Here is a 26,524-nt window from a genome sequence, read left to right as displayed (position 1 = left end):
CAGGCTGGTCTCAAACTCCTGGGCTCAAGTGACCTGCCTGCCTTGACCTCCTGAAGTGTTTTTCTATGGTCGGATATGTAAATACTTGTCATTGTGCTATAGTTGCCTACAGTATTCAGTACAGTACATGCTGTACATGTTTATAGCCTAGGAGCCGTAGACTATACCATATATTCTAGGTGTGTAGTACTAGGTTTAAGTACCCGCTTTTGATGTTTGCGTGACGAAATCATGTAACAATGCATCTCTCAGAATGCATCCCCATTGTTAATCAGTGCATAACTGTACTTCAGAATGATTTTTTTTTTTTTTTAATTAGACTGAGTCTCGCTCTGTTGCCCAGGCAAGTGTGGTGGTATAATCTCAGCTCACTGCAACCTCCATCTCCTGGTTTCAAGCTATTCTCTTGCCTCAGACTCCCACGTAGCTGGGATTACAGGTGCGTGCCACCACACCCAGCTCATTTTTTGTATTTTTAGTAGGGATGGGGTTTCACCATGTTGGCCAGGCTGGTCTTGAACTCCTGACCTCAAGTGATACACCCACCTCAGCCTCTGGAAGTGCTGGGATTACAGGCATGAGCAAGCCACTACACCCAGCCCAGGATGAATTTTAAAAACTTTAAAAATGTTCCCATAGAAATGTTATTTTTGCTTTATTATTTTATGACACAAGGTATGTAAGCTCTCTTTTTACTGAGGACAAAAAATAGTTTAAAAAATATATACAATATATTACCCACATGTTCATCTTTACTAATTACAAAGAGTTTAATTTTAGCATTGTTATCCTGTAGGAAGTCATTTCCATTGTTACAGTGTATGGCATGCATTTATCTTTAGCAAATATCCTAGTATTTTATATCTTGTGTAGAAATATGCTTTGGTGTGATTATGAGATGGTTTCTTGATTAATACTCTTAGAAAACTGACTTGAGGGCGGTTGGTGGGTGAGGGGAGAGAAAGCATTAGAACAAATAGCTAACATATATGGGGCTTAAAACCTAGATAATGGGTTGATAGGTGCAACAAACGACCATGGCACACATCTACTTATGTAACAAACCTCCACACTCTGCACCTGTATCCTGGAACTCAAAAAAAAAAAAAAAAAAAGTTAAAAGGAATTCTTCAGAGTAAAGGAAAATGATATAGGCCAGAAACTTGGCTCTACATAAAGAAATAAAGAGCACTGAAGGAAAAAAAAATGAATTTGAGGTACAAGTAGCCAGCCGTAGTTCCTGTCCACGATTCTCTAGAAGGCTATTTTGTAAGGCTGTTGGGCCCAAAAATTGAGGCAGCTGGGACCTCTCCTGTATTCAGAAATGCTTTTCTACCTGATGGGTTGATCGGTGTACATGGCACCTGGTTCCTACAAATGAAATCTTCAAGTTGCAAAGAGATTCGTGTGATTGATCTTTCCTGGAATTAAGTGTGATTGGGGATGAGTACTGTTCACTCTTCCCAGTATCTTCTCCTTTCCTCTCCCTTACTGCCCCTCCCCAAACAATAATAAAAATAAGAGAAAGAGAAGGCAATGACAATCTGGATTTATAATGTCAAAGTAAGTTCAGAGTAAAATGCCTTCTTAGGTTTTCATTTTAATGCCTTTACTATGTGTGAAATTGCCTCCTTCTCTCTTATTACATTTGAAATTGCCAGAATTACTGATCAGCCTATCAACCAGCCCGTTCTTTATTCAAAGTGCTGACCTAGCTGAGGAGGAAGAGTGACCAGTATACAGGGTTTCTTCTAACATTAGAAGAAATATGTGTGTGTGTGTGTGTGTGTGTGTGTGTGTGTGTATTCATTCCTTAGAATAAGACTGATACAAAGAAGGCAGTTTACTTTTGTAGACTACTAGAATATACTGCTTTATGCATTAATTCCATCTGGGATATGTGACTATACCCAGGCCATTACTTAACTATTGTCTGAACTTGATGACTATGGAAAATAATCTCTATGTTCATGTCTATATTTTTAAGTGTATTTTCATTAAGTTAGTACTTGACAAAAGATATTTTCTGGGATTAGCCTGCTTGAGCTTTGTGAGTCACCAGATACAAAATTGAGTGTGTCAGGGAAACTATTCTGAAATTAATTGGACTGTGTATATATTTTGTATACCCTCTATCTTCCCTGTGGAGAACGAAAGTTCTTATGATTGGAGCTAGGTTCTCACATACCGTAGAACATACATTCAAGTATAAAGGGACCCTGAAAATAATGTGCCACTTGCAATGTTATCAGTGAAGAAATAAAAGAGAGGTAAAGTGATGTACAAGGGTCAGTCACCTCACACTTAGGGCAATCTGCGCACGTGGTAGCCCAGTGCTGAGAATTGTGCCTGTGGTTCCAGCCCATGGCATGCATTTGACCTTTGATGTAGCTGCATTGCATACTCTTCTCCAGTGTTCGAAAAGCAGAGTAAGTCAACAGGACAGAAGAAAACTTTCAGTCCATCCTCTCATTCCTGTCGTTCCCTTGCAGGCCAACTTGCCCCTGCTGCAGCGTGAGCTCCTCCACTGCGCAAGACTGGCCAAACAGAACCCTGCCCAGTACCTCGCTCAGCATGAACAGCTGCTTCTGGATGCCAGCACCACCTCACCTGTTGACTCCTCAGAGCTGCTTCTCGATGTGAACGAAAACGGGAAGAGGCGAACTCCAGACAGGTGAGAGGGAGGAGGAGCCTGGATGAACCATGACCTTTTTCCCATACCTGTGGCATGAGGAAACATTTCATGTCACAAACCGCCGGCCTATGTCATTCTTGCACAATAGCAATAAGCCATTGTGGCCATCTTGAGAATCTGGCTCTGGCCTGGGATTTTACAGAGTTTTGAATCTCTGGCCTGGGACAGTTTGGCTTTTGTGTAGGTTAATCTTTTCTGCTTGTAGTATTAAAGCTAAATGGTGAAGACGAATGATTTTTCTGATTTGCCAAGTACCACTGATGGCTCTTAGATGCACATCAATATGAAAATTCTCATTCATTATGTAATTTAACCCAACCACATATTTTACTTCAATATTCTGAAATTGGCTGTTCCTAGTTTCCTTAAAATGTGATGGTTTGGAAGCTTGTCTGTATGTATTTCTTAACACAGTACAGTAGTTATTTGTTTTGGTTTGTATATGAACTAAGAGAAAACTTCTGGGACACTAGATGAACTGAGTGAAGATAAGAGTTATACAATAGAGACAATAGATGGTATTTTTGCTGAAAATTTTACTTGTTAGATACTGTTCTATCAGATACTGTGCTCTCATAACTGAGAATTCTAAGAAATGTAAAATAAAACCACTTCTCCATTAAACCCTACAGAGTAATTGTTGAATAAAGCATACACATGAAATTTCCCATTTACCGTAGTAAAATAATTTTTATGAATACCTCATCTTCATCTATAATTATCTTCTGATATAGGAATGTAAAGTCTTATTAGCATCATTTTGCATAGTATTTTTGAAATATGGAGAATTTTACAATGAAACTATATTCAAAAACTTATTTAGCATATACTTTGCTTTCTTTCTCTGCTTATCTGTTCTCTTTTGCTGCATTTCATCAGGCATGGGTATAACAGCCTTTGAGAGGTTAACACCCTGACACAGTTATGTTCCACATTCATAGGAGCTTAAGATCTTTGGAGCTGCTCAGAGACATCTATTTGTGACTGACTTAGCTATCCTTAAATGTATTAGCTGCTTTGCAAATCAGAATGTTATTTAAAAGCCAGCCAGTTTACATACTGTTATTACATAATCCTCTGTTAAGCAGTTTTTATGCTACAATCTCTGTAATTTTGTTCCTCTTGACATAGAACCTCTTAATAGTTTAAAATTCCTAAAGCAAACAGTTAAATATTAGTCCCCTTTTGACATATTGTAGGCCTACCTTCATATATGACCTACAAACAGAGCTACTTTCTTATTCTTGCAAATCATATTTTGTTGGTCACATTTAAGAGTAAAATAGAGCACTTAGTGCTTTAGCTTTTAAAGGGAACTGCTTAATCCTGATGCCTGAGTGACATGTCCACATGATGCTGAAAACCAAGAGGTGGCTCAACGATAGATGATTTACATGTGCATTCCTGTTTGACCTGAACCGATTTACCCTGCAGAAAATGAGTATGACATACAGATACTGAGATATTTTAGCTCCATGATAAAAGAATGAAGGAGAGACTCGATGGAAAATTGGAAGAAGGAAATTTATTTAGGGTTGTTGGGGTGGAGGAGAGTGTAACAGGGAAAGATTTAGATAGCTAAGATAAACGTAGAGATGATCCTGCAGGCAAAATTGAAAATGGACACAATTTACTCTGGCATTCTGAACTGCTAAATAACCATAACAGGGAATATGAAAATCTGTTTCATTCATTTCTCTGTATTTCCAGCTATTTTCCCACCAGCTCTTTCCCAGTATTTTATATTTGAATGTATTGTGACTTTTGACTATCCTTGCACAGTCTTAAGGTAAGTGCTGGGCAGTATGTTAACACTGATATGAAAACTTCATCTTAAATTCCACAGAGGCTCAGCATTCTTGTTTTGATGCTCCGTCACTGTGCATGCATCAGTGTATGCATTCAGTCAGGTAGAACTCTCCTAAAAAGAGTCTTTGGTCTGATTTTCCCTTTGGTTTTTCATGGATGGTTGCCAGAGTCAGAGTTCACATGGTTTATCTTTGGATGGAACATTCTTTATCAAATGGGGCACTGAAATATACATTATATCTCAAAGATGGCAAGTGGGTTTCCTTAGAGTTAGGAGGAAGGGTAATGAGAATATGTTGTGTAAATACATTTGTATCTTGTGGGAATTTGATCAGAGCCAAGAAAATATGGGCCTCTACAGTATTTTTTCTTTTTGCATATATTTTCTGCATCTTGTTTGCATATGCATTTTCCTCTTCTCTGGTTATTTATCTGTATATCCAGATCTACTATATGAAATTTTATAGAGTATGGAGCTGTCTGACAGCAGAGCTTTTTTTGTTTTACTGAATGTTTTGTTGGTGCATATGGTCTGACATGGATGAGCAGCCACGGTGAGATTTTGGAGTCTATTAAACTGGCTCATTAAAAAGATCAATCTGTTTCTGTAATAACACTGGGAGCCATCAGTCACTAAAAGAGGGAAAAACTGACACCTGAGGAGAAAACACATTTTGGTAATTTGTTCATGACATGTCATGAACAAAAGAGCGCTCTATATTTTGTTTACAACTTTGGGAGCTTAAATTCTGTGACGATTGCTGAGTTAATGTACTAAACAGTCATCATGTGTTTCAGGGATGGGTTTTGGCAAATTTAACTTTCTTCTTGTCCTTAAATATGATTGTCACTGGTTATGTTTTTTTTCTTTAAACATTATTGTTATTTACAGAGAAATGAGTACTCTAGGGAAGTCTATGAAATTGTTTTTTTTTTTTTTTTTTTTTGTTCCTGTATGGAACAGTGAAATGTTTTCTACTTTCTTTTAAATGTAGCTCTGGGGAGTGTCTCTGAACAAGTGTTACTGATTTTGTAGGTCTGTGAGAGAATATTGTAGAACCCAAAGTAGAAAAAGACAATTTTTATTATAAAATTATGTTCTTTCCTAAAATATTAGGGAAAGTAAGTAGAAAATTCTGATTTCTATTCTTTGTTAATATGTAAATGTCATTTATAGTAAACATTTATTCTTTTACCATTCTGTGGTGGGAGATGCTGAAGAAAGGAACGTGATCGTTTGTTTTGGAGCCATGTAAACGAAATGAACACTCTTACAGATAGAGAGTAGAAACTAAGAGCCCTCTTTAAAACTGCTTACAGTGGTGACTCGTAAAGACACAAGCACTTTTGTGTAGGAGGAGGGAAAAGAACTGTTAGATAATGCTTTCTTTCTTTGAGACTGCAGAATGGATTAAAATTATTAAGATTTAAAGAAAATAATTGTGTTAGGACGATTATCATTGCTGTCTTTCTTTTCTCAGAGCTTTGATATCACAGCTTTTCGATCTAATTTGCCTTCAGTATTGTGTTCTCACCTGTTATGCTACTTTTCTGATTTAGGATTTTTCTTGCTTAAGAAATCAAACCAAATAATCTTTGCTTTTGTGTGGGTAACATGGTTGTTTTGTTTCCCATTTTATTCCCCCTACTATCTCAAATGATGGATGTTAAGTATTAATCACCTTCTTATATGCCATTATTTTAATGTAATTATGCTTTACATTACTCTCAGTTTAATGCTTCTAAACTTTCAATACAAAGGCCATGTAGTTGGATTAATATGTATTTCCTCCTCCCCCAAGAATTAAACATTATTCTCTAAAAATAATTGGTTGAACTTTAGAGTTATGTAATTTGTCAGCTGGGAGGGATCTTATAGATACACCAGGCCCCATTCTTTTTATGTTTTTTTTCCTTAGGCATGGTCTGCAATGTTGCCCAAGCTGGTCTCAAACTCCTGGGCTCATGTGATCCTCCCACCTTGGCCTCCCAAAGTGTTGGGATTATAGGCATGAGCCACCACACCCTGCCTTTTTACATTTCATACCAAAACAAAAAAATCACACATATTTTAAAGTTATGGATTTGCTCATGGGATGTTATCTGTTTTTTTTTTTTTTTAAGACAGTGTCTCGCTATGTTGCCCAGGCTGGTCTTAAACTCCTGGGCCCATGTGAACCTGCTGCCTCAGGCTCCTGAGTAGCTAGGACTACAGGTATGCACCACCATACCCAGCTGGCCCCATCTCTTTATTCTTGCACAAACTAAGGCCCAAAGAACTTGCCTAATGTTGCAAAGCTTCTTAGTGGAGAAACAAGCATATTTGCATACTTGAAATCTTCCAGTTGCATAAAATATGTTTTAATGTGCAGAATTTAAATAAGGAAACTCAACTAAGACTTAAGCTTCTCTTTTTTCACCTTACTTTCCCTCATTTATTTTCTATAGTTGCTCAAGTGGGTAGATGCCATAGTATAACATTCTGAGGTTTTATATATATTTTTAACGACAGAAGAGCCACAGCTAGCCTGTGTTCCTGGCTTAATGAGTCAGTTAGAAAATGCTGAAGGTTGGAGGATCAAAGGCAATGATTTTGAAATCATGTTGGTTGTATTTGTGAGATTTGTTATGACAGAACACACCAACTAAACTGAATAGGTCCATTTTTTTGTTTCTGTAAAATGAAGGAGATTTCTCTATTTTTATCTTTCTAAAAGAAAAAATAGATACACTTTACAAGGAATTGTAGGGTCAGTTGTGCAAATAAGAATTAAATTTGTATAACCTGCGTTCGGTTTTCTATGAAAAAAATGTAGGGATTTTATGTCACATTTATTTATTCTAGTTTGTGTTGCATCTATTATGTATTCCACAGTTGCAAGGAGTGATTTTTAAAAATATTAATCACATCAATTGGGAGGCCTTTCAGTGAAATAGCACAAAATTACATTTATTTATTTTTATTTATTTATTTTTTTTGAGATGAAGTTTCGCCCTTGTTGCCCAGGCTGGAGTGAGTGATCTGGGCTCACTGCAACCTCCACCTCCTGGGTTCAAGCGATTCTCCTGTCGCAGCCTCCCAAGTAGAGAGGTATCAGATGCCTGCCACCACGCCCAGCGAATTTTTTGTATTTTTATTAGAGACGGGGTTTCACCATGTTGGCCAGGCTGGTCTCAAACTCCTGACCTCAGGTGATCCACCCATCTCGGCCTCCCAAAGTGCTGGGATTACAGGCATGAGCCACTGTGCCCAGCCACAAAATTACATTTATATGTTAAAGATAACACAGTTGTACGGGGCATTTTGTTCTCTCCACATTCCAGCTTCAACTTTAACTTGTTAGCCTGATTTCTTGCTGCTTTGTTAGGGTCTAACTTTACTGCATACTCCTCACGCCTTAGTCTCTATTCCAGCTGATGGTTTCTGCTGTCTTTCCTAGTTCTTTTTTTTTTTTTTTTTTTGAGACGGAGTTTTGCTCTGTCGCCCAGGCTGGAGTGCAGTGGTGCGATCTCGACTCACTGCAAGCTCCGCCTCCCGGGTTCACGCCATTCTCCTGCCTCAGCCTCCCGCGTTGCTGGGACTACAGGCGCGCGCCACCATGCCCGGCTAATTTTTGTATTTTTAGTAGAGACGGGGTTTCACCGTGTTAGCCAGGATGGTCTCGATCTCCTGACCTTGTGATCCACCCGTCTCGGCCTCCCAAAGTGCTGGGATTACAGGCGTGAGCCACCGCGCCCGGCCTTTCCTAGTTCTTATATGCCATAATTCTATTAATACCTCATGGCCTAACTCAGTATCTACTATTTGAATGAAAGCTTCCCAATTATAAATAATATAATAATGGTTACTATTTACTGAACACTTCAGATATGCTGGGCCCTGTGCTAGGTAATTGACAGACTAACATATAGCACTTCTTTCCTCACAGTCCTATGACATAGATTCAAGAAGGCCAAATAATGTGTGTGAAGTCACATGGCTAGTCAGAAGCCCTAATGGGATTCTAACCCTGGGTTCTCAGACTCAAATGCCCATGCTCTCATAGCCGTGATTCTGTATCATCAGCCTCTGAATGCCCCTGCTTGAAAACAAAATGCTTTGATTAACTTATTGAATGCCAAATTCATGTTAGGTTCTTTTCTTAGATTCTTTCCTATAGTTCTCTCCATAGCTTTGAGATAATCATTTCCCATTTTGCAGGCAGAAACACTGAGGCTCTTAGAGGATTAAGCCTCTTGAGTTTATATGGCCAGCAAATAGCAGAGCCACAATTTGAAGCCATCTCTATGTGACTCCAAAACCTCTGTCCTTATGAGTACACATTCTGGAGTAATCTCTCATTCTGCTCTCACATACCACATTTGTTCTGTTTTTAATGGTACCTTCTGTATACATGTCCTGTATGAAAGTATAGAAGTCTTGTAGCTCCAATTAAATCATTTTAATGGTAAAGATTTAAAGTCTGCCCTAAATAATAATCTTATGGAAGGTTGAGGGACCATGTTTCTCTCATCTTTGTACTGCCATTGAAGTGCAGGATAGTGCATTACACATACTGGGGACCTAAAACAAAACACTACAAACAGAACAAAAACCACTATTGAACAAATAATTCAAATTAAACTTAATGCAGTCATTTTTAGTAGTGTATTAAATGGTCTCTCTTCCAGGCATCTTTATTTTTTTGTTTAGTTAAAAAATGCATCTCTGAAATACAATAAAAACAGCCACAGACAGCCCAGGAACCAAATGCTGTGATTGGTTCACTGACCAGAAAAAACTGGAGGGCTCCAATAGAAACATACAGGTGACAGATTCGAATAAGAAAGCAGAGTTCCAAACAGCAGGAGCAGCAAAAATTGAATGCTTCAGCAGTGGCAGAGATTAGAAAAGGCAAGGGAAACAGCCAGTAACAGCCTAACTGTTGAGCAGATGGTCAGCTTCAGACACGTGACGGAAGCATTCCACCTTCTCGCTGCTGAAGGGAAGGCTCAGATGGCTCCCCCAACCTGCATATTGCAATCCTTGAAGGTCTGGGCATCACGTTTGTGTGTCTGGAGTGGCAAGTATCCACCTGCCTCTTATTTACTTCTAAAGGTATTAGCACACTGCTCAGAAAGTTCTCACTCCCAGGTGGTTGTTTAGCAATGGAGAGATTAAAGGTGCTTCTCTCCACCTGGCCCAATAATGATGGTCCTGTGGCATTCAGCTGTCTGTTCTTCATCATCTAAATGTCCCCCTCCCTCTAGAGTGATAGCAAAACAGAGAAACCACTGCAGGTTGTCATGAAGAATTAGGTTTTTCTTTTTAAGGACGCTGGGGAATTTGTAGTGTATTTTGTTTCAATACCTTATTCAGTACCAATAAAAGTGTGTTATGTGAAATTCATATCTAAAGTCACCTCTTTCCTAACAGTTCCTGAAGAGACCTTTTGCTGAGTTATGTTTTAAAAATAATGATGATGAGAGTGATTTCCCCCCCCTTGATTCAATGTCTAGTCATTCTATGGCAATCTTAACAAACTGCACGTGTTAGAAAAGGAAAGGAAGATGTGTTTGATGTTATTAATGTCTTTGGTCTGCGTTTAATAGAACTACCTTCCTAAGATTTAGATACAGACTTCTAAAATATAAGAATAAAATAAAGTAAGTCTTCAATGCCTGGTCTTAAAAGAATTTTAGACCCAGTGTCTCACTCCTACTCATTTTTCAAGGAGCTACAGTCTAGGGATGGGACTTGGCTGGGCTGTGGAGACAAACAGCAAACAAATCTGGGGGGCTGTGGCTCTGGGGAATACTGGCAAAGTGGGACCATGGTGTGGCAAGGGCCAAGATAAAGGTATCCTGGGACAAGAAGGAGGGACCCGTATAGAGATGCTTGAGATCAGCAACAGGACTTGGATTTGGAAAAGAAAGTTGTAGAGTGACTTCAAGTTTCTACTCGGGTGACTGGGTAGAAGATGGTACAGAAAGCAAAAGAGAAATGAGGCCAGTTTGGACTTGTGAAATGTCTGTCGAAACTCAGATAAGTGAGTGTGTAAGGCACATAATTTATTTAAATAAATAAATGACAGGATGAATATTAGAAATTAAGTTTCTTCTTTCTTAGGTTTATTGTGCTCTACCAATTTGCCTTCCCCTAAAACAATATTTATAGTGGTAGTTCCTCACATTAAAAAAAATGTTAATGTAGAGAAAAAAACTTACACCGGCTTCTGCCATGTAGATTTGTCCTCTTGTTCTACTTATGTCATGATTTTATGATGGATTTTTTTCATACTTCCCCGTTTCCTTGAATGTTATACACTGTTTTATATAAATGTTACTAAGGGATTACCAGCACACGCTAGCTAATCATCATCTTAAAAATATTTCATGTAGAGTTTTTGTTTTTATTTATTTTTATTTTTTCCTTGAGATGGAGTCTCGCTCTGTCACCTAGGCTGGAGTGCAGTGGCGCGATCTTGGTTCGTTGCAACCTCTGTGCCTCAGGTTCAAGTGATTCTTCTGCTTCAGCCTCCAGAGTAGCTGGGACTACAGGCATGCTCCACCACGCCTGGCTAATTTTTTTTTTTTTCTTAGTAGAGATGGGGTTTCACCATGTCGGCCAGGCTGGTCTCAAGCTCCTGACCTCAAGTGATCCACCTACCTCACCCTCCCAAAGTGCTGAGATTACAGGCATGAGCCACTGCGCCCAGCCTCATGTAGTTTTTAAAGGACATTTATTTTCTTTTCCTAATAGTTTACAGTTTCTGTTATTGAGGAGCTGGAAAAAAAAAAAAGAGCCTGAGATAGGGTAAAGTATAAATTAGGTTGTCTCTTAATTTGTTAGTCCCATTTCACTGAGCAGAATACTGAAGCCAGAAAGTTAAGTAACTGGAGATCATACGGCTGAGTCCTAAGGATCCCCTGAGCTCAGAACATTAAACCTCGAGAGAGAAGTGATTGGGATCTAAATGTTGAAGTGGTTAGATTGTGTTGAGGAAAATGTCTCCTGGTAAGGAGATACAACATCCTCAGGTAGACTTAAAAAACAAATAAGCCGGGCGCTGTGGCTCACGCCTGTAATCCCAGCACTTTGGGAGGCCGAGGCGGGCGGATCGCGAGGTCAGGATATCGAGACCACCCTGGCTAACAGGGTGAAACCCCGTCTCTACTAAAAATACAAAAAATTAGCCGGGCGTGGTGGCGGGCGCCTGTAGTCCCAGCTACTTAGGAGGCTGAGGCAGGAGAATGGTGTGAACCCAGGAGGTGGAGCTTGCAGTGAGCCAAGATTGCACCACTGCACTCCAGGCTGGGCGACAGAGCGAGACTCTGTCTCAAAAAAAGTAAAAATAAAAATAAAAAAAATAAAAAAAAATAAAATAAAACTTTCAGAAATCCTTAAGACATAATGCAGTTACCTCTCACTTCAGATTTCTACTAGAATTTGAGTTATTTCATGGGTATACTGGTATGGGACAATGAAAAGTCTTTGCTAATTTTGCCTGATACACTGAAAAGGGCAATGAAGAATGCAAATATGGAGTTCAACCGAGCAAATGAGATATAGGTAGTTGTAGGCATTTCTAAGAAGCAGACAGACAAATGGCAATTAATTGTTTGAGTTACCCTTCTGAACATACATGCTTTGAATAGAACTGGCCTTGTAAGTAGACATTAGTAATTTGAGGAAGCACCAGAGAGATCCTTCATAGCTTTATTTTTGTGGACAGTGAAAGTTTTTGTGTTTTCTTTTTTTCCCCTTTTTTTTTGAGACAGGGTCTCACTCTATTGCTCAGGCTGGAGTGCAGTGGTGTGATCATGGCTCACTGCAGCCTCAATCTCTTGGGCTCAAGTGATCCTCCTGCCCCAGCTTCCAGAGTAGCTAGAACTACGGGTGTATGTCACCATGTCCAGCCAACTTTTTGATTTTTGTAGAGACAGGGTCTCACTGTGTTGCCCAGGCTGGTCTTAAACTCCTGGGCTCAAACAGTCCTTCCTCCTGAGCCTTCCAAAGTGCCAGGACTACAGGTATTAGTCACTACACCCCTGCAAGTGTTAATGTTTCACAACTGTTAGAATGTAAACTATCCTTATGAGGTGATGAGCTTTTATTATTTCAGTAGCTAGCAGGGTGATGGGCCCCAGGATAGGACAGTAAGACCTGATTGAAGTGAGAGAACAGACTCAGGCCCTAGCCTGCCTTTTAGGACATTACTGCCCTTGCTTTAGAAAAAAAAAAAATGCTTTTTACCTCCCATTTAATTGGGTCATTGAAGTAATAGCACTGAACAAAGGGTTTATCTAAGGATCAAGATAACTTGTGTATCTAACCATTTAAAAATTATAAAAATTACTCCAATGTTGTTTTTGCCTTCATTGATCAAAGAGAGAGAAAACTAGTAAGTTGGGGTGGTTTGACCCAAATCAGTCAAAGATGTTTCATTATTTAGAAATTCTGCAGGAGCTGCCCTAAGATAAGAGGATATTTTCTAATTTTTGCACAAAAAATAAGGTGTAAATAATAAATTGTTCAAACCAAGGAATGGAGAACTTGGCTAAGGTGGTTGCCTTAGATACTTATGGTTTGGCCAGAGGACTATCAGCACTGTGTGTTTTGATCCCCATAACTGTGGCATTTAGTTGTGAATATAGAATACTTGAATTGCAGAGTTTGCAAACTAGAAGGGACTGCAGAAATCATCTAGTCCAGTGGTTTTCAAACTTGATTTTAGCCGCAGACTTTTTCCTTTAAAAATGAAATCTTAGGTGGAACCCCAGTGATTGAAACAAATAATAAGAAGTGGGTTCCTCTGGCACTTTAAATCTTGAGAATCTTGATTGTTTTGGGGAAAAGTTCTTCATTGCCTACCTTCAGCACCTCAGGTGGCACAGTTTGAAAACCACTGATCTAGTCCAACCCTTTCATTTTACAGATGAATAAACTGAGGTCCAGAGAGGTTAAGTGACTTGACCAAGGTCACACAGCTAGTCATGGAAGAGCCAGGACTAGATCTCAGGTCTCTTGATTCCCAGTCCAGTGCTCTTTCCACTACACCACAATGCCAGTAAGGTAGGTGCTGTGTTAGCATTACGTTCATAGCCACTAATAGTCTTCAGTATTTTCCAGCTGATTTATGCTGATAATATGCATTGAATATTGAAGTGTATTTTTTAGAAATTTGTGGGATATGCAAATACAGATTAGAATCACATGGGTATATTCTTAGACGATAAATCAGTATCTAGAATGTTTCAGTTTACTTTTAAAAATTATTTTAAAGCAGTGCAATTAGGTAATGTCTGAGCTACATTGGATATTTTAGTCTGATATCAATGATCAATATGTAAGGAGTCAGTATGTTTTAGTGTAGACACATACTTTGAAGGGAGCAGCATTAGGACTCCTGGCCACCACTCCCTTGGGGGCCATGCTTTGCCATCATTTCCAATATTGGCCAGTCTATTCAGAATAGTGCATCCCTCTTAGTATGTAGTGGGCATGTTCTTCAACATTAAGCTCTGCAGATTTACCCTCAGTTTGTTGTTGTTGTTGTTGTTGTTGTTTTAAGAAAGAGTTTTGAGTTTGTTGCCCAGGCTGTAGTGCAGTGGCACAATCTCGGCTCACTGCATCTTCCGCCTCTGGGGTTCAAGCGATTCTCCTGCCTCAGCCTCCCGAGCAACTGAGACTACAGGCATGCACCACTACACCCGGCTACTTTTTGTATATTTAGTAGAGGCAAGGTTTCACAGTGTTGGCCAGGCTAGTCTCCAATTCCTGACCTCAGGTGATCCTCCTGCCTCGGCCTCGCAAAGTGCTGGGATTACAGGTGTGAGTCACTGCACCTGGCCTCATGTAGAGTTTTTAAAGGACATTTATTTTCTTTCTGTAATAGTTTACAGCTTCTGTTATTGAGGAGCTGGGGGGAAAAAAGCCTGAGATAGGGTAAAGTATAAATTAGATTGCCTCTTAATTTGTTTTTACAAATGTTGTTTCCTATCAGTCCCATTTTACTGAACAGAATACTGAAGCCAGAAAGTTAAGTAACTGGAGGTCACACGGCTGAGTCCTAAGGGCCCCCTGCCCGCTCCATAATAGTGCATCCTTCTTAGTATGTAGTGGGCATGTTCTTTAGCATAAAACTCTGAAGATTTACCCTCAGTTCTTTCTATGCCTGTACCTTCTGTCTCTAAGTCCTTTATTCTTCTCAACCTGGTGTGTATGAATTTTCACTGGGGGGCCCACCCTAAAGGGGCATAAAGGATGGTTCATTGTAGAATCCTGTTGCCCCTGATTATCTCTGTTGTTGATTCAGTTTCCACCTGAATTGCTCTAGTGTTATCAGACAAAGACTGGATGCCATCACTAGATGCCGGGAAAGTAGGAGAAGTGCCTCTATGCTGTTGTTTTACTATCTAAAATAAAGAAGGCATGTAGATGTCTGCAGCCACTGTGAACTGGTAGAATTCTTATGAGAAAACGTCCCTGGGAAAATAGATGTTACCACCTGTCTAAAGATAAGAGTGCTGGTCTTGTAAGTAAAAAGTAAGTTTGGGAGCAGTGATTACAGTCAAATTTGAATATGGTTTGTTTCTATCTTATTGAATATATTAGGGGCTAGTCTCTATGCAGTAGAAATATATACAGCCAGAAATTACTGCTTTACTCCTACTTTTATTTGAGAATCAAGGAATCGTGACTAGTTATCAGGTCTTATTTATAGAATGCATTCCTTCTGAAAGCCAAGTTTAGAGTTCTGTGCATCACCTGATGGTGTGTCGTCAGGGTGTTCCCGTCCTGCCATGTGACCTGATAACCCCAGACAGGATACATTAGCTCTCTGGGTATGTGTTTCCTCAACTTTAAAATAAGGGGGTTGACCTAGATCTTCCTTCTAGGCCAGGCTAGCTCTGTATGACTGCTGATTGATTATCTTGGTGACTCAAGATAATGTCAGGGTCCCAGACATTGCATTGCATACGGTATTTGCTCAGTTTGATCCTTACTTTCCTATAGAACTTTCTGTGATGATGGAAATGTTATGTATCTGTGCAGTCCACTACTGGAGCCACTGGCCAAGCGTACCTGTTGAGCACATGAAATGTGGCTAGTGATACTGAAGAACTGAATTTTAAGCTTTATTTAATTTTAAGTAACTTACATTTTAAGTTAAACAACCACATGTAGCTACTGTATTGGACAACACAGTTCTTAGGTATTCTCTGACACAGAAGTCAGATACCAAGTGGAATAGGTGTACCTTAGGTGTTCATCAAGAGAGTGGTGATGTTTTACCTTGATGAAACTTCATCAAATACAGTCGGTCTTAGGGTAACTTGTTAGAAATCAAGCACTGTTTTTTGAATGAAAATGTTATCTACAGGAGTCTTGAGTTTCCTCTTGTTTGTGACTTAACCACATGAGCTTCAACTGAAAAGATATTTGCTAATTTGATGAGAAGTGAAGGAATTTTTCCTGTCTGCAGGCTTGTGATCATTTAGGTCTCGACACAGGTCTCAGTGAATTCCCGTATGTTTTCTGGGAAGCTGAGTTTAGAAGGTTTCTGGCCAATAAAAAATATTCTGTTTTTATTCCAAGCTCAAATATGAGTGACTGAACTGTGCTGGTTTCTGAATAGATGATGAAACAAACTCTTGTTTTTTCCCTCTTTAGAACCAAAGAAAATGGCTTTGACAGAGAGCCTTTGCACTCAGAACATCCAAGCAAGCGACCATGCACTATTAGCCCAGGCCAGCGGTACAGTCCAAATAACGGCTTATCCTACCAGCCCAATGGCCTGCCTCACCCTACCCCACCTCCACCTCAGCATTACCGTTTGGATGATATGGCCATTGCCCACCACTACAGGGACTCCTATCGACACCCCAGCCACAGGGACCTCAGGGACAGAAACAGACCTATGGGTAAGACTGAAGGATCTGTTCACTTCTTACGGGATTGGGTGCTTGAAGACTTGCACCATTACTTCTGAACTGAACTAGAGGCTTGAAATCTGTGATAGGGATGAAGATTCTCATATCTTGCTTTATATTGTCTCCTTTATGAAAAAAACTTGATTGGTATTAATAGACTTTTAACAGCTGTACTTTCTCTCTCCTAATCACTTGTATTCTTTAAGACAGTACACTAAATTTCTTTGGAGGAGGGCGTCTAGATTAATACAAGACCCTCAATTGTTGTGTTGGTAACAAATGCAAAATAAATTTTTAGCTTGAATTCTCTTTTAACATGAGACTTCATATGCAGTCTGCCTGCGACAGATATTTTTAAAAATCACTTGATTTTCTTGTGTTGCATCTTTTGTTTCAGATAGTCTCTACGTTTATTTTGATTTTTTTGAGCCTCCATGATATTCCATATTTCCAAAGTGTGATATGGCATGCTATCTGTGGCTTAACAGATGTTTCCCAAGGAATGATTTGTTACTTTTTTTTACTTGAAAATGCCAGTGATTAAAGTTAATATTGACAGTTTTGGATCAAGGATCAGCATACTGAAGAAGAAGTGAATTTGGGCAAATATGTGTTCTGTTTCCCTTTGTTCATTCCTTCTTTGCATAAAACTATTAGAAGTAAAGCATTTTGTCTGGGTGCAGTGGCTCACGCCTATAATCCCAGCACTTTGGAAGGCTGACGCAGATAGATGAGTTTGAGCTCAGAAGTTTGAGACCAGCCTGGGCACTATGGCAAAATCCCATCTCTACTAAAAGTACAAAAATTAGCCGGGCATGGTGGTGCATGCCTCTAGCCCCAGCTACCTGTGGGGCTGAGGCAGGAGGATCGCTTGAGCCCAGGAAGCAGAGGTTACAGTTAGATGAGATCACGCCACTGCACCCCACACACTGCACCTCAGCCTGGGTGGCAGAGCAAGACCCTGTCTCAGAAAAAAAAAAAAAAGTAGTAAAGCATTTTGGAGACATTGCCTTCTATAGAACAAATGTCTACCATGAAAAATGAGAGAGAAGATGAACAAGGTAAGTTTTTAAACACATGATCAGTGGTTCAGTGGTGGAGATGATAGTGTATCAGAGGGTTATCAGTAAGTACACTGTTACTGGGATGTCTTCAATTCCTAATTAGTGATGAGTCTCACTGAGAGCAATAGTCAGTCTCCTCTTCTTTTTCCATCTCCTGTGTCCACATCACCCACTAACAGGACTTAATTTCTACCTTGTAACTAATTGCTGGCAAACTTTCCTGATGAGGGTGACTTAGTGACCTGGACACTGGAAAGAGCAAGGGATGAAATGCAAGTAGAAAACCAGAAAGTGGAGCTGAGGATACAGAATTCTGGGGAATGCAGCCAGCCAGATATTCACTACTTGATTACAGTGATGGTAGTTGTTTTTTTGTTTGTTTGTTTGTTTTTTTGCCACAGGCAGAGAGAGCCTAATATATAGAAGTTTACATTCAATTTCCAACTACATTGCTAGCAAACAGGGGCTCCACGTGTAGGGCCTTTTTTACCTTTCTACACCCAACTCCCCAAATGTTTAGAAAGCAGAAAGAGTCAGGGTGAGAGGAGGAGCGATTGAGGCTTTGGTTGTAAGACAGTAAATTAGTAGTTCTGGTTCTCCACAACAGTAATTTCTACGTTTATATAGCGTGTCAGACAAATGGCTAAGCATATAATTTGTGCTTTCTTAATAGCCAATCTGTCTAATGTTCTCGCAGGTACCATTTCTGAAGAGCTTTCAAAGGTGGTTATGCTATTTCTTGATCTGGATTGATATTTTAACCCCAAAATCAAATGTGATAACAACTCCCTTCTACACAAAGCCTTACCATTTATTTATGGCTTAAGGACTGAAAACCATGATTGCATGTTTTTAAATAGCAGTGGAGTCATCAGGTCACGGTGAGACCAGTTCAAGGGATCCCATTTTGTAGATGTGTTAGCAAATGGCCTGTTTCTTAGGCAGCAGGTGCTATTTTGTGAAATATTAGTTCCAGTGCACTATACAGTAATCAGCAAGGAAGTAATTACACTTATGTGCAATGATTATGTTTTCATCAAGTAATATAAAATATCCCTTTATGAATTATATCTGTATCCATTGGTTTTATGTGATTTTCTTCAGACCATGTTCCTTACCTTTTAATTATATTAGCTTATAAAACTAATAGTGCTAATCTCTATAAATATGTGCAGCTACTAAACCATCCCTAAAGTCTGGCAGAGTTTAGTGTGTGTTAATGTAAAATAAAATCTTGATGTATGAGCAACAAATTATGGTGTTACATCAGGCTGCCATTTTGAGAATATAAAAATTGTCATAAAGATATACTTAGTCTGGTACGATTTATAAATGCCTATTATGTGTAGGGACATATACTCACGAGAATCCTTCAGTAAAGTAACTTCTTAGCAGCATTAGTTTATAAGTAAGCTTAGAGTTTTATCCTAGTTAGTTAAAATATTCTAAAACAAAATAATCAGTTGAGACTCAACATTAGTGTCAAATTTCCCACAAATGAAAATGTGATTATGAGCTATTTAATGATTATGAGCTATTTCCCCCGGTACATCCCTCTGGTATTATGACTATAAATAAAAATTGTGTGCTGCTGAATATTTAAGTATCTTAAATAGAGAAGTTAATAAACATAAAATCTTGATTTATTTTTTATTTTTAAAGATTTGATTATATCTAACAAATGACTTTCAAAGTTCAAAAGCGGCAAATGAATCTTACATTTTTTCACCAAGTACTTGAGCTCAAACATGTTTCTAATGCACTTAGTATTTTTTTAAAAATGAGATGAAACTTAGTACTGTTTCACAAATGCTGAAATCCCACCACCACAGATATCCTGTTGCTCATTAATATTACTCCAGGCATTACAGGTTGTGTCATTATTGATTTCTTCTGCTGAATTTTTCAAGCTTTTGAGACCTCTGGAATTCTTGTCCTTAAAGGCAAATATTCAGATGCCTCTAACATGAAAGTCACCGTCACATTTATATCCTTATCACTTTCTGGTTGTTTTGTATGGTGACTAATTTTAACAGTAGTGGTTTTTCTCTAAAACCCAGGCAACAAATAAGTTAACAAAAATTACATATTTGCAAACATTTCAACTTGAAATAATCACAACAGAGCAGTAGCTAAATACTATTCTTTCCCAATGTCTTTATATTATGCAAATTAATAAAACATCTTTGCACTTTTACTTTTTTACCAATAGGTGGCATTGACAATTTTAACTTTTAAAATATACCTCAGAATATGTTCTAATTGGACAGGAATGGTACAAAGCGTCTTATATTTAGCTTTTTATTTAGTCTGAGAAGGGGCTATCATAAATTTGTTCACTTCCATTAGTTGTAAATGAAATCGTTTTATGTGGTAACAGTCATGTGACTCATCTTTATTTGTGTAAATCAGCTAAAAAAAGGGATTTCTAACCACTTAAATCTCACAAAAAGTAAAATTCAATGTCTTATAACTCCTATGGTCATTTAATTCTTACATAAGTTCCACAGAGAGATAGCCCAGTTATCTAGAAACCCAAACTATAAGAAACTTTATACATAAGTTCCACAGAGAGGTAGCCCAGTTATCTAGAAACCAAACTATAAGAAACTCTATTTGCTGTTCAGAGTAACATTTTGAAAATTGGTAACCAAAAATAATAGTTTTGATCATTTAAAATGCAAAATAATGCCACAGCCCAGGGGCTTTTCCTATACAGTAGAATATAAAGTGAATATGTAAGAGGAATAACACGTTTCCAGATTTCTCTGTTCGGAGCCTTTCAGCCTCTCTTTTTAGTGAGACACATTTACTTCCTATTTTAATGAGCATCCTAGCTAACCACTTAAATTAATTAATATTGGTGCTCACTTGGTAAAGACTTATGTATTACTTTTTCATGGACTTCAAATTAGGATTTTCAGTTGGTTTACTTGAATTTATGATATTTGTCAAATTATATCTGGTATATTAATTTTTTAATGAAGAATATCCAATTTACTTTTATTTTTTAATTTTTGGTAAACTGAATGAGTATATGTAGCTCCATATTATACAAGCCTTTTCTTCATGGTCTAATTTTATCACGGAGGTGTGTGTATTAGGATTGTATTCATTTATACAAGGCTGACATGTGGAAAAATTTACCATGCTTGTTTTGGGAAAGCATAACCCTTCCTATGTAAAATGACTTATGCCGTCTTTATTTTTAATGCAGGACAGCAATGCTTTAAAAACCACTTAATGTCTACTTGTGGTTTCTTGTATTTATTAAGAGTTAGAATATATTTTTACTTACAGAGTGTTGCATGGATAACTAGTTGTGGAGTTGGTGTCACTTAACTGTCTCCTTATGTGTAAAATAAAGGCTTCTGACCAGATGACCTCTAAAATTCCTTCTAGTTCTAGTATTTTATCATTCTATGAGGAATCTGTTAGGTAATTCTGAATCTAAATATGACTCATGTCTCCATCCAAAATCAAATGTATTTTTACATCGAGTTTGCCCACATAGTCCTTGCTATGAGTCTGTGTGTTTATGGGTTGTGTACTGAATGCTTTAGGGTTATTCAGCCTTCTCTGTTTTTGTAGGGTTGCATGGCACACGTCAAGAAGAAATGATTGATCACAGACTAACAGACAGAGAATGGGCAGAAGAGTGGAAACATCTTGACCATGTAAGACATCAGTAATCATTTGGGATTAAAAAATGTTTGGAAAACAACTGGAGTGAGGTTATGTGATAAAATAAAAGCTTGGTGATCCTTTGAAGGCATTGTTTTTCCTGCTATCCTTGAAAAAAAAATGAGCGAGAATATCTGAAGTAGAATATAGGATTTGATTTCTAAATTGATATGAAAGTCACTTGAGAGAAATGTTTAGATCTTGGAAAGGAATTCTCAAAGCCAGATCAGTGGGCTACTGTTTTATTGTGAAAAGGTCATTTAATTTATAAAGTAATGGGATTAGTATTTGGAGAGGTGGATTTACTGGCTATAATGCCTTCAGGTGAAATTTCCCTTCTGACTCGTGTTCATAACACCTATCTTCTCATTCCCATTGAATTTTCCATCTATTGGCTCTGAATTTCAAATCTAGTCATAGAAAATACTAGACTGAAACCTTCAGGGATAAAATTGCTTCCTTCATTGTCCTGAAATGGTTTGTTTCACTACTCAGAAAAATCTTTAATTGTGATGATTTATATGCTCTTCCCTATTGTCCCCTTTCCCAAATAGCTGTTAAACTGCATAATGGACATGGTAGAAAAAACAAGGCGATCTCTCACCGTACTAAGGCGGTGTCAAGAAGCAGACCGGGAAGAATTGAATTACTGGATCCGGCGGTACAGTGACGCCGAGGACTTAAAAAAAGGTGGCGGCAGTAGCAGCAGCCACTCTAGGCAGCAGAGTCCCGTCAACCCAGACCCAGTTGCACTAGGTAACTTTTCTTCAGATGAGTATCTCAAAAACACATATTTGTTATGCTGTTAATGCTGACTTTATTTTTATTTTTAAAATTAAAGGATATGCAAGGAATTTTAAGACAATAAACAATTTACATATCCTCCAATATGTCTTGTCTATCTGTTAGGAATTTGGGCAGATTGGCATAGACAGAGATAGCCACAAAACTTAAATTCCTTTTCCAGGTGAGTGTATTGAGCTGATGGCAGCGTTTCAGCACTGAACCAGAATTTCATGTGCATAACTAAAACTTGTGCTCCTTCATAATGCCTCAAAACAGCAAAAACAATCTCAGGGAGTGGGCCTGGAGCTTAGGCATTTCCGTCAAGGTCTCTAGTGAATTCTGCCACTGCATACCAATGTTATCACTGCACATGGGGATGTATGTTTCAAATTATTAATTCAGAAAACAGCCTGTAAGACAATCTTGTTAGTTGAATCATATATATATATTTATATTTTAAACTTTTTTCTCAACCCCCCCACCTCCAGGAAGAGAGACCTAGAAGCTATATATTTTGCCTACAGCTATTTTAAAATTAATGATAAAGATGTAGCACTCTTCCTGTGATTTGATCTTAACTTAGATTACTTAATCATGATTATATTAATTCTAGTTTTATCTAGTTTTATAATAGGACTCATAATATAGTTGTGCCTTAGAAATGGAATGTTAGTATGTAACTATTTCTTATTGATATTTGGGAATTGTTGGGGTTACAGATAGAATATAATCCCATATATGTTGAAAGAAATCTTCAACCTGAAAGAACTTTTGTGTGGCCTGTGAACTTTTACCTAAATTAATAATACGGTTTTGTCATTGACATTGCCACCCATTACGTGTGAATACTTTTTGAGTAAACTTACGAAGGTGGATTTCTGTGGATTCTTGTTCTCTCATATTATCTTATGCGATGGCCCCATACCCATCTGCTAACTCAAGTTAGAGTACTGTCCATGCTGCAAAACGTGCAGATTAAGTTCATAATTTTGGCCTCATTAGTACTATGGCTGATTATCCAAAGTTTAAAACTTGAAGTATATTATCTATTGATCACATTATTACTGTTTTCAATTTGTTCCCAGCCGGTGCAGTTTCCTATGCACTTAGGTTTGTAGATTTCTGCTGATCTCTGAATGCCGAATGCCTATTATCATAAGTATTAAATAATGAAAGAGTCTAAGGCAGTTAATTTACCTAACAAGCATTATTCTGAAGCATATTTTAAAGACAAAACTGTATTTGTCAGGTCACATTAAGGCAAGCAACGAAAACAGAATTACGTTTGGTTTGAGCCAATATTGGTCGAAGCCAAACTATTTAGAGCAGAGTGGAAAAAAAAATCTTGTGTTTATTTCCTTATTATGAACAAAAATTGATTAATCATGAGAGATTTGCTTAGGACAGAGGGGATATTTATAACCATCCAGTCTAGGCAAAAATTGAGAGCTGTAAAGTAAATAAAACTTAGGGAGTTAAAACATCTAGTTTGGCTTATTCTATTGAACACATTCATTGAGTCAGTACTTATTTATTGAGCGCTTACTATGTGCCAGGCAATGTGCTAGGCATTCTAATGAAGGAAAAAGTCTTCATTTCTTTCTTTGAGGGCCTTTGGGTCTAGTGGAAGAAGGCAAGGGAATAGCTAGTGTTCAAGCCATAGGATAGCTACCTCAATTCAGTCGGCCAAACTGACCAGATTGCTATTATCTGCCATCCACTATAAAAGAAACATCTCCGAAATTGATCAGACTTCATACCTAAGCGAGTTATCAGCACATAGAACAAGGGCCATTTTTTGTATAATCACTACTACTACACACAGATTCTGGTGATATAGGTATATATCATGTTCTCCAGGAAGAGAGGTTCATTGTCCCTGCTACATAACCAAAAGAATAAACTTGGTTTTAAAAAACTCCTTTTTAAAAGTATACAAACTATACTATTTTTTAGTGATGTTCAATGGATTTATATTTTTGTTAAACCTGAGATATTTGTTTGGCCTTAAGCTTTTGTAGGTTGTATTAGTCAAAGGGTACAAGCATTTAATTTCTTTGTTTATAGACAACATTAAGACATTATGTTCTTTATTGACACAGAATCCTAAGTTGCCATTAAGACACTATCATAACTTTAGAGAAAATCTGTGTAGAACTCTGCAGTGTGCAAGTTTTAGCATCCAATAGTGTTTTTACAGTTTTTTTTCACTGTGCATCCTTACTAGCTGATTCTTGCAGCCTTGTGTACTATTTTCTGGGACTGAGCTATGGCTGTAAATAAGAGGACAGGTGGTTTGTAATTATGGGCCACAATGATTTACATTAAGTGCTTTCTAAGTCCCTCTTCCAGGCTTTGGAGTTGAATGGATTGATGTGTGTAATGAAAGGATTGGAGATTATTGGCTGATAAATCTATTTTCTGTGACTGGGAAGTGTTTAATGGAGTGCATGTGTGCAGATAAAGCTATGGATATGTCTATATCTTTATATACATCTAGATCTCCGTATCCCACGGTTGTATGTATTTCTTTTAGCCTAATTATTTTGCTTCTTAAACTACTGTCTGGTCTCAAATGAGATCTTCAGAATATATTATAGAAGATATCTTTGGTTCAAAATATTGCCCTACTTATATCCCTAACTTGGAAACACTGGGAATGTTTAGTCATACACACATTCTTAGCATTTTAAAATTATATTTGGGGACTGCACAGGGGAGAATGTAACTTTCATGATTGATGTGTTGTACCTGTTAAACTCAATCCCATTCTCACTTTTGAAATATATCTGTAGTATTGAGTGAGTATAGGGGGTTAGTAAAATAACTCGATTAATCTATTACTAATTGAATTTTAAGAGTTTTCCTGGCTGGGCGCAGTGGCTCACACCTGTAATCCAAGCACTTTGGGAGGCCGAGGCAGACAGATCACGAGGTCGGCGGTTGGAGACCAGCCTGGCCAACATGGTGAAACCCCTTCTCTACTAAAGATACAAAAAAAAAAAAAATTAGCCAGGCATGGTGGTGCATGCCTGTAATCCCAGCTACTCAGGAGGCTGAGGCAGGAGAGTCACCTGAACCTGGGAGGCAGAGGTTGCAGTGAGCCGAGATCACGCCATTGCACTCGAGCCTAGACGACAGGGCAAGACTCTGTCTCCAAAAAAAAAAAAAAAAATTTCCTAAGATATTAAAATCTCTTTTTTGAATAACCTCTGACTGAAACAATTTTCAACACTGAGTATACACTGAATTCATAATGGTATTTCTATTCTTTAAATAAAATCCAAGTTGACATCTTGAAGGACTTTTCATAAAATAGATTTTCTTGAAATAATAGATATTTATTATTTTTACTGTTGTTACTCATTTACTTTCCAGGGAAAACTCCAAATACCCAACTCTTAACAAAATTAGAAAGCAAATTTTAACACTGCTGTCTCTATTTTCAAAGTATGACTTATTTATACATTTAAGTTTTATTACATGGTATGCTTCACAGAAGAGCAAGATAATGTGATCAGAATTGACAGATTTGACCATTGAAGTAGAATTACTTTTATATGCATAGAGAGGCAGTTGCTGGTGAGCACTTTGTATGTTTTCCGAAGTGCTTGTCAGAATCTCCGTAGTAGCTCTTTTTCCTTTCTTTGTCTTTGGTTCCTTTTTCTCTCAGAATGTTGTCACATCACTTTCTTGGCTCCTGACATTTTATTTCTTTTAAACTACTTTCCTTTTTACTGGCTTTTGACTATTCTAGAATCTTTCTGTAGTTTGTCGTGTATCTGTGTGCGCTCTTTTTGTTTTCTAGAAGTCTTCCACATCGTTAGGGTTAATTTTTTTTTTTTTTTTTTTTTTTTTTTTTAGACAGGGTCTCACTTTGTTGCTCAGGGTGGAGTGTGGTGGCATAATCTCGGCTCACTGCAGCCTTGACCTTCTGGGCTCCCACCTCAGCCCCCTGAGTAATTGGGACTACAGGTAGACCACCACCACACCCAGCTAATTTTTTTGTATTTTTTGTAGGGGTGGGGTTTTGCCGTATTGCCCAGTCTGGTTTTGAACTCCTGAGCTCGAGGGATCTGCCTCCCTCGGCCTCCCAAAGTGCTAGGATTACAGGCGTGATCCACTGTACCTGGCCAAAATTTTTTTCTAATGATAGGTTTAGGGCTAATGTCAGGGGCTGGACATAAACTCTGAAATATAAATGCACTTTCCCTGTGCTTTTAAAACATGTACGAACATTGTGATGACGTGGTAGTAAATTTAGAAAAATACCTTCACTCTGTTTTGTTAAGAGTTTAGTACTTGCCAGAGAAAGAAATATCAAAAAGTTTTGTTTGTTTAAGTGTAATGAAAAATCAAGCTTAGCATTTATAAAAAACTTAGAGCCAGGAGTGTTGGCTGACGCCTGTAATCCCAGCACTTGGGGAGGCCGAGGTGGGCAGATCATGAAGTCAGGATATCGAGATCATCCTGGCTAACACGGTGAAACCCCGTCTCTGCTAAAATTAAAAAAAAATTAGCCAGATATGGTGGTGCACCCCTGTAGTCCCAGCTACTCGGGAGGCTGAGG

The 26,524-nt window shown here is 38.2% G+C and overlaps 1 protein-coding gene across 4 annotated transcripts in view; it reads left to right on the top strand.

The window, feature by feature from the left end:
* Positions 1-26,524, top strand: part of RUNX1T1 (RUNX1 partner transcriptional co-repressor 1) — a 144,490-nt gene that overhangs the window by 95,186 nt on the left and 22,780 nt on the right. For all 4 annotated transcript variants that reach the window (XM_055349722.2, XM_019032604.4, XM_004047274.5 and 1 more), the window contains 4 exons: positions 2,493-2,674; positions 16,161-16,411; positions 21,076-21,161; positions 21,723-21,924. In XM_055349722.2, the coding sequence (XP_055205697.1) occupies positions 2,493-2,674; positions 16,161-16,411; positions 21,076-21,161; positions 21,723-21,924 (721 nt within the window). The remainder of the gene's footprint in view (positions 1-2,492; positions 2,675-16,160; positions 16,412-21,075; positions 21,162-21,722; positions 21,925-26,524) is intronic.

The sequence above is a fragment of the Gorilla gorilla genome, chromosome 7, assembly GCF_029281585.2.
Source record: "Gorilla gorilla gorilla isolate KB3781 chromosome 7, NHGRI_mGorGor1-v2.1_pri, whole genome shotgun sequence".
Taxonomy (NCBI): domain Eukaryota; kingdom Metazoa; phylum Chordata; class Mammalia; order Primates; family Hominidae; genus Gorilla; species Gorilla gorilla.
This window is presented reverse-complemented; position numbering and strand designations above follow the sequence as displayed.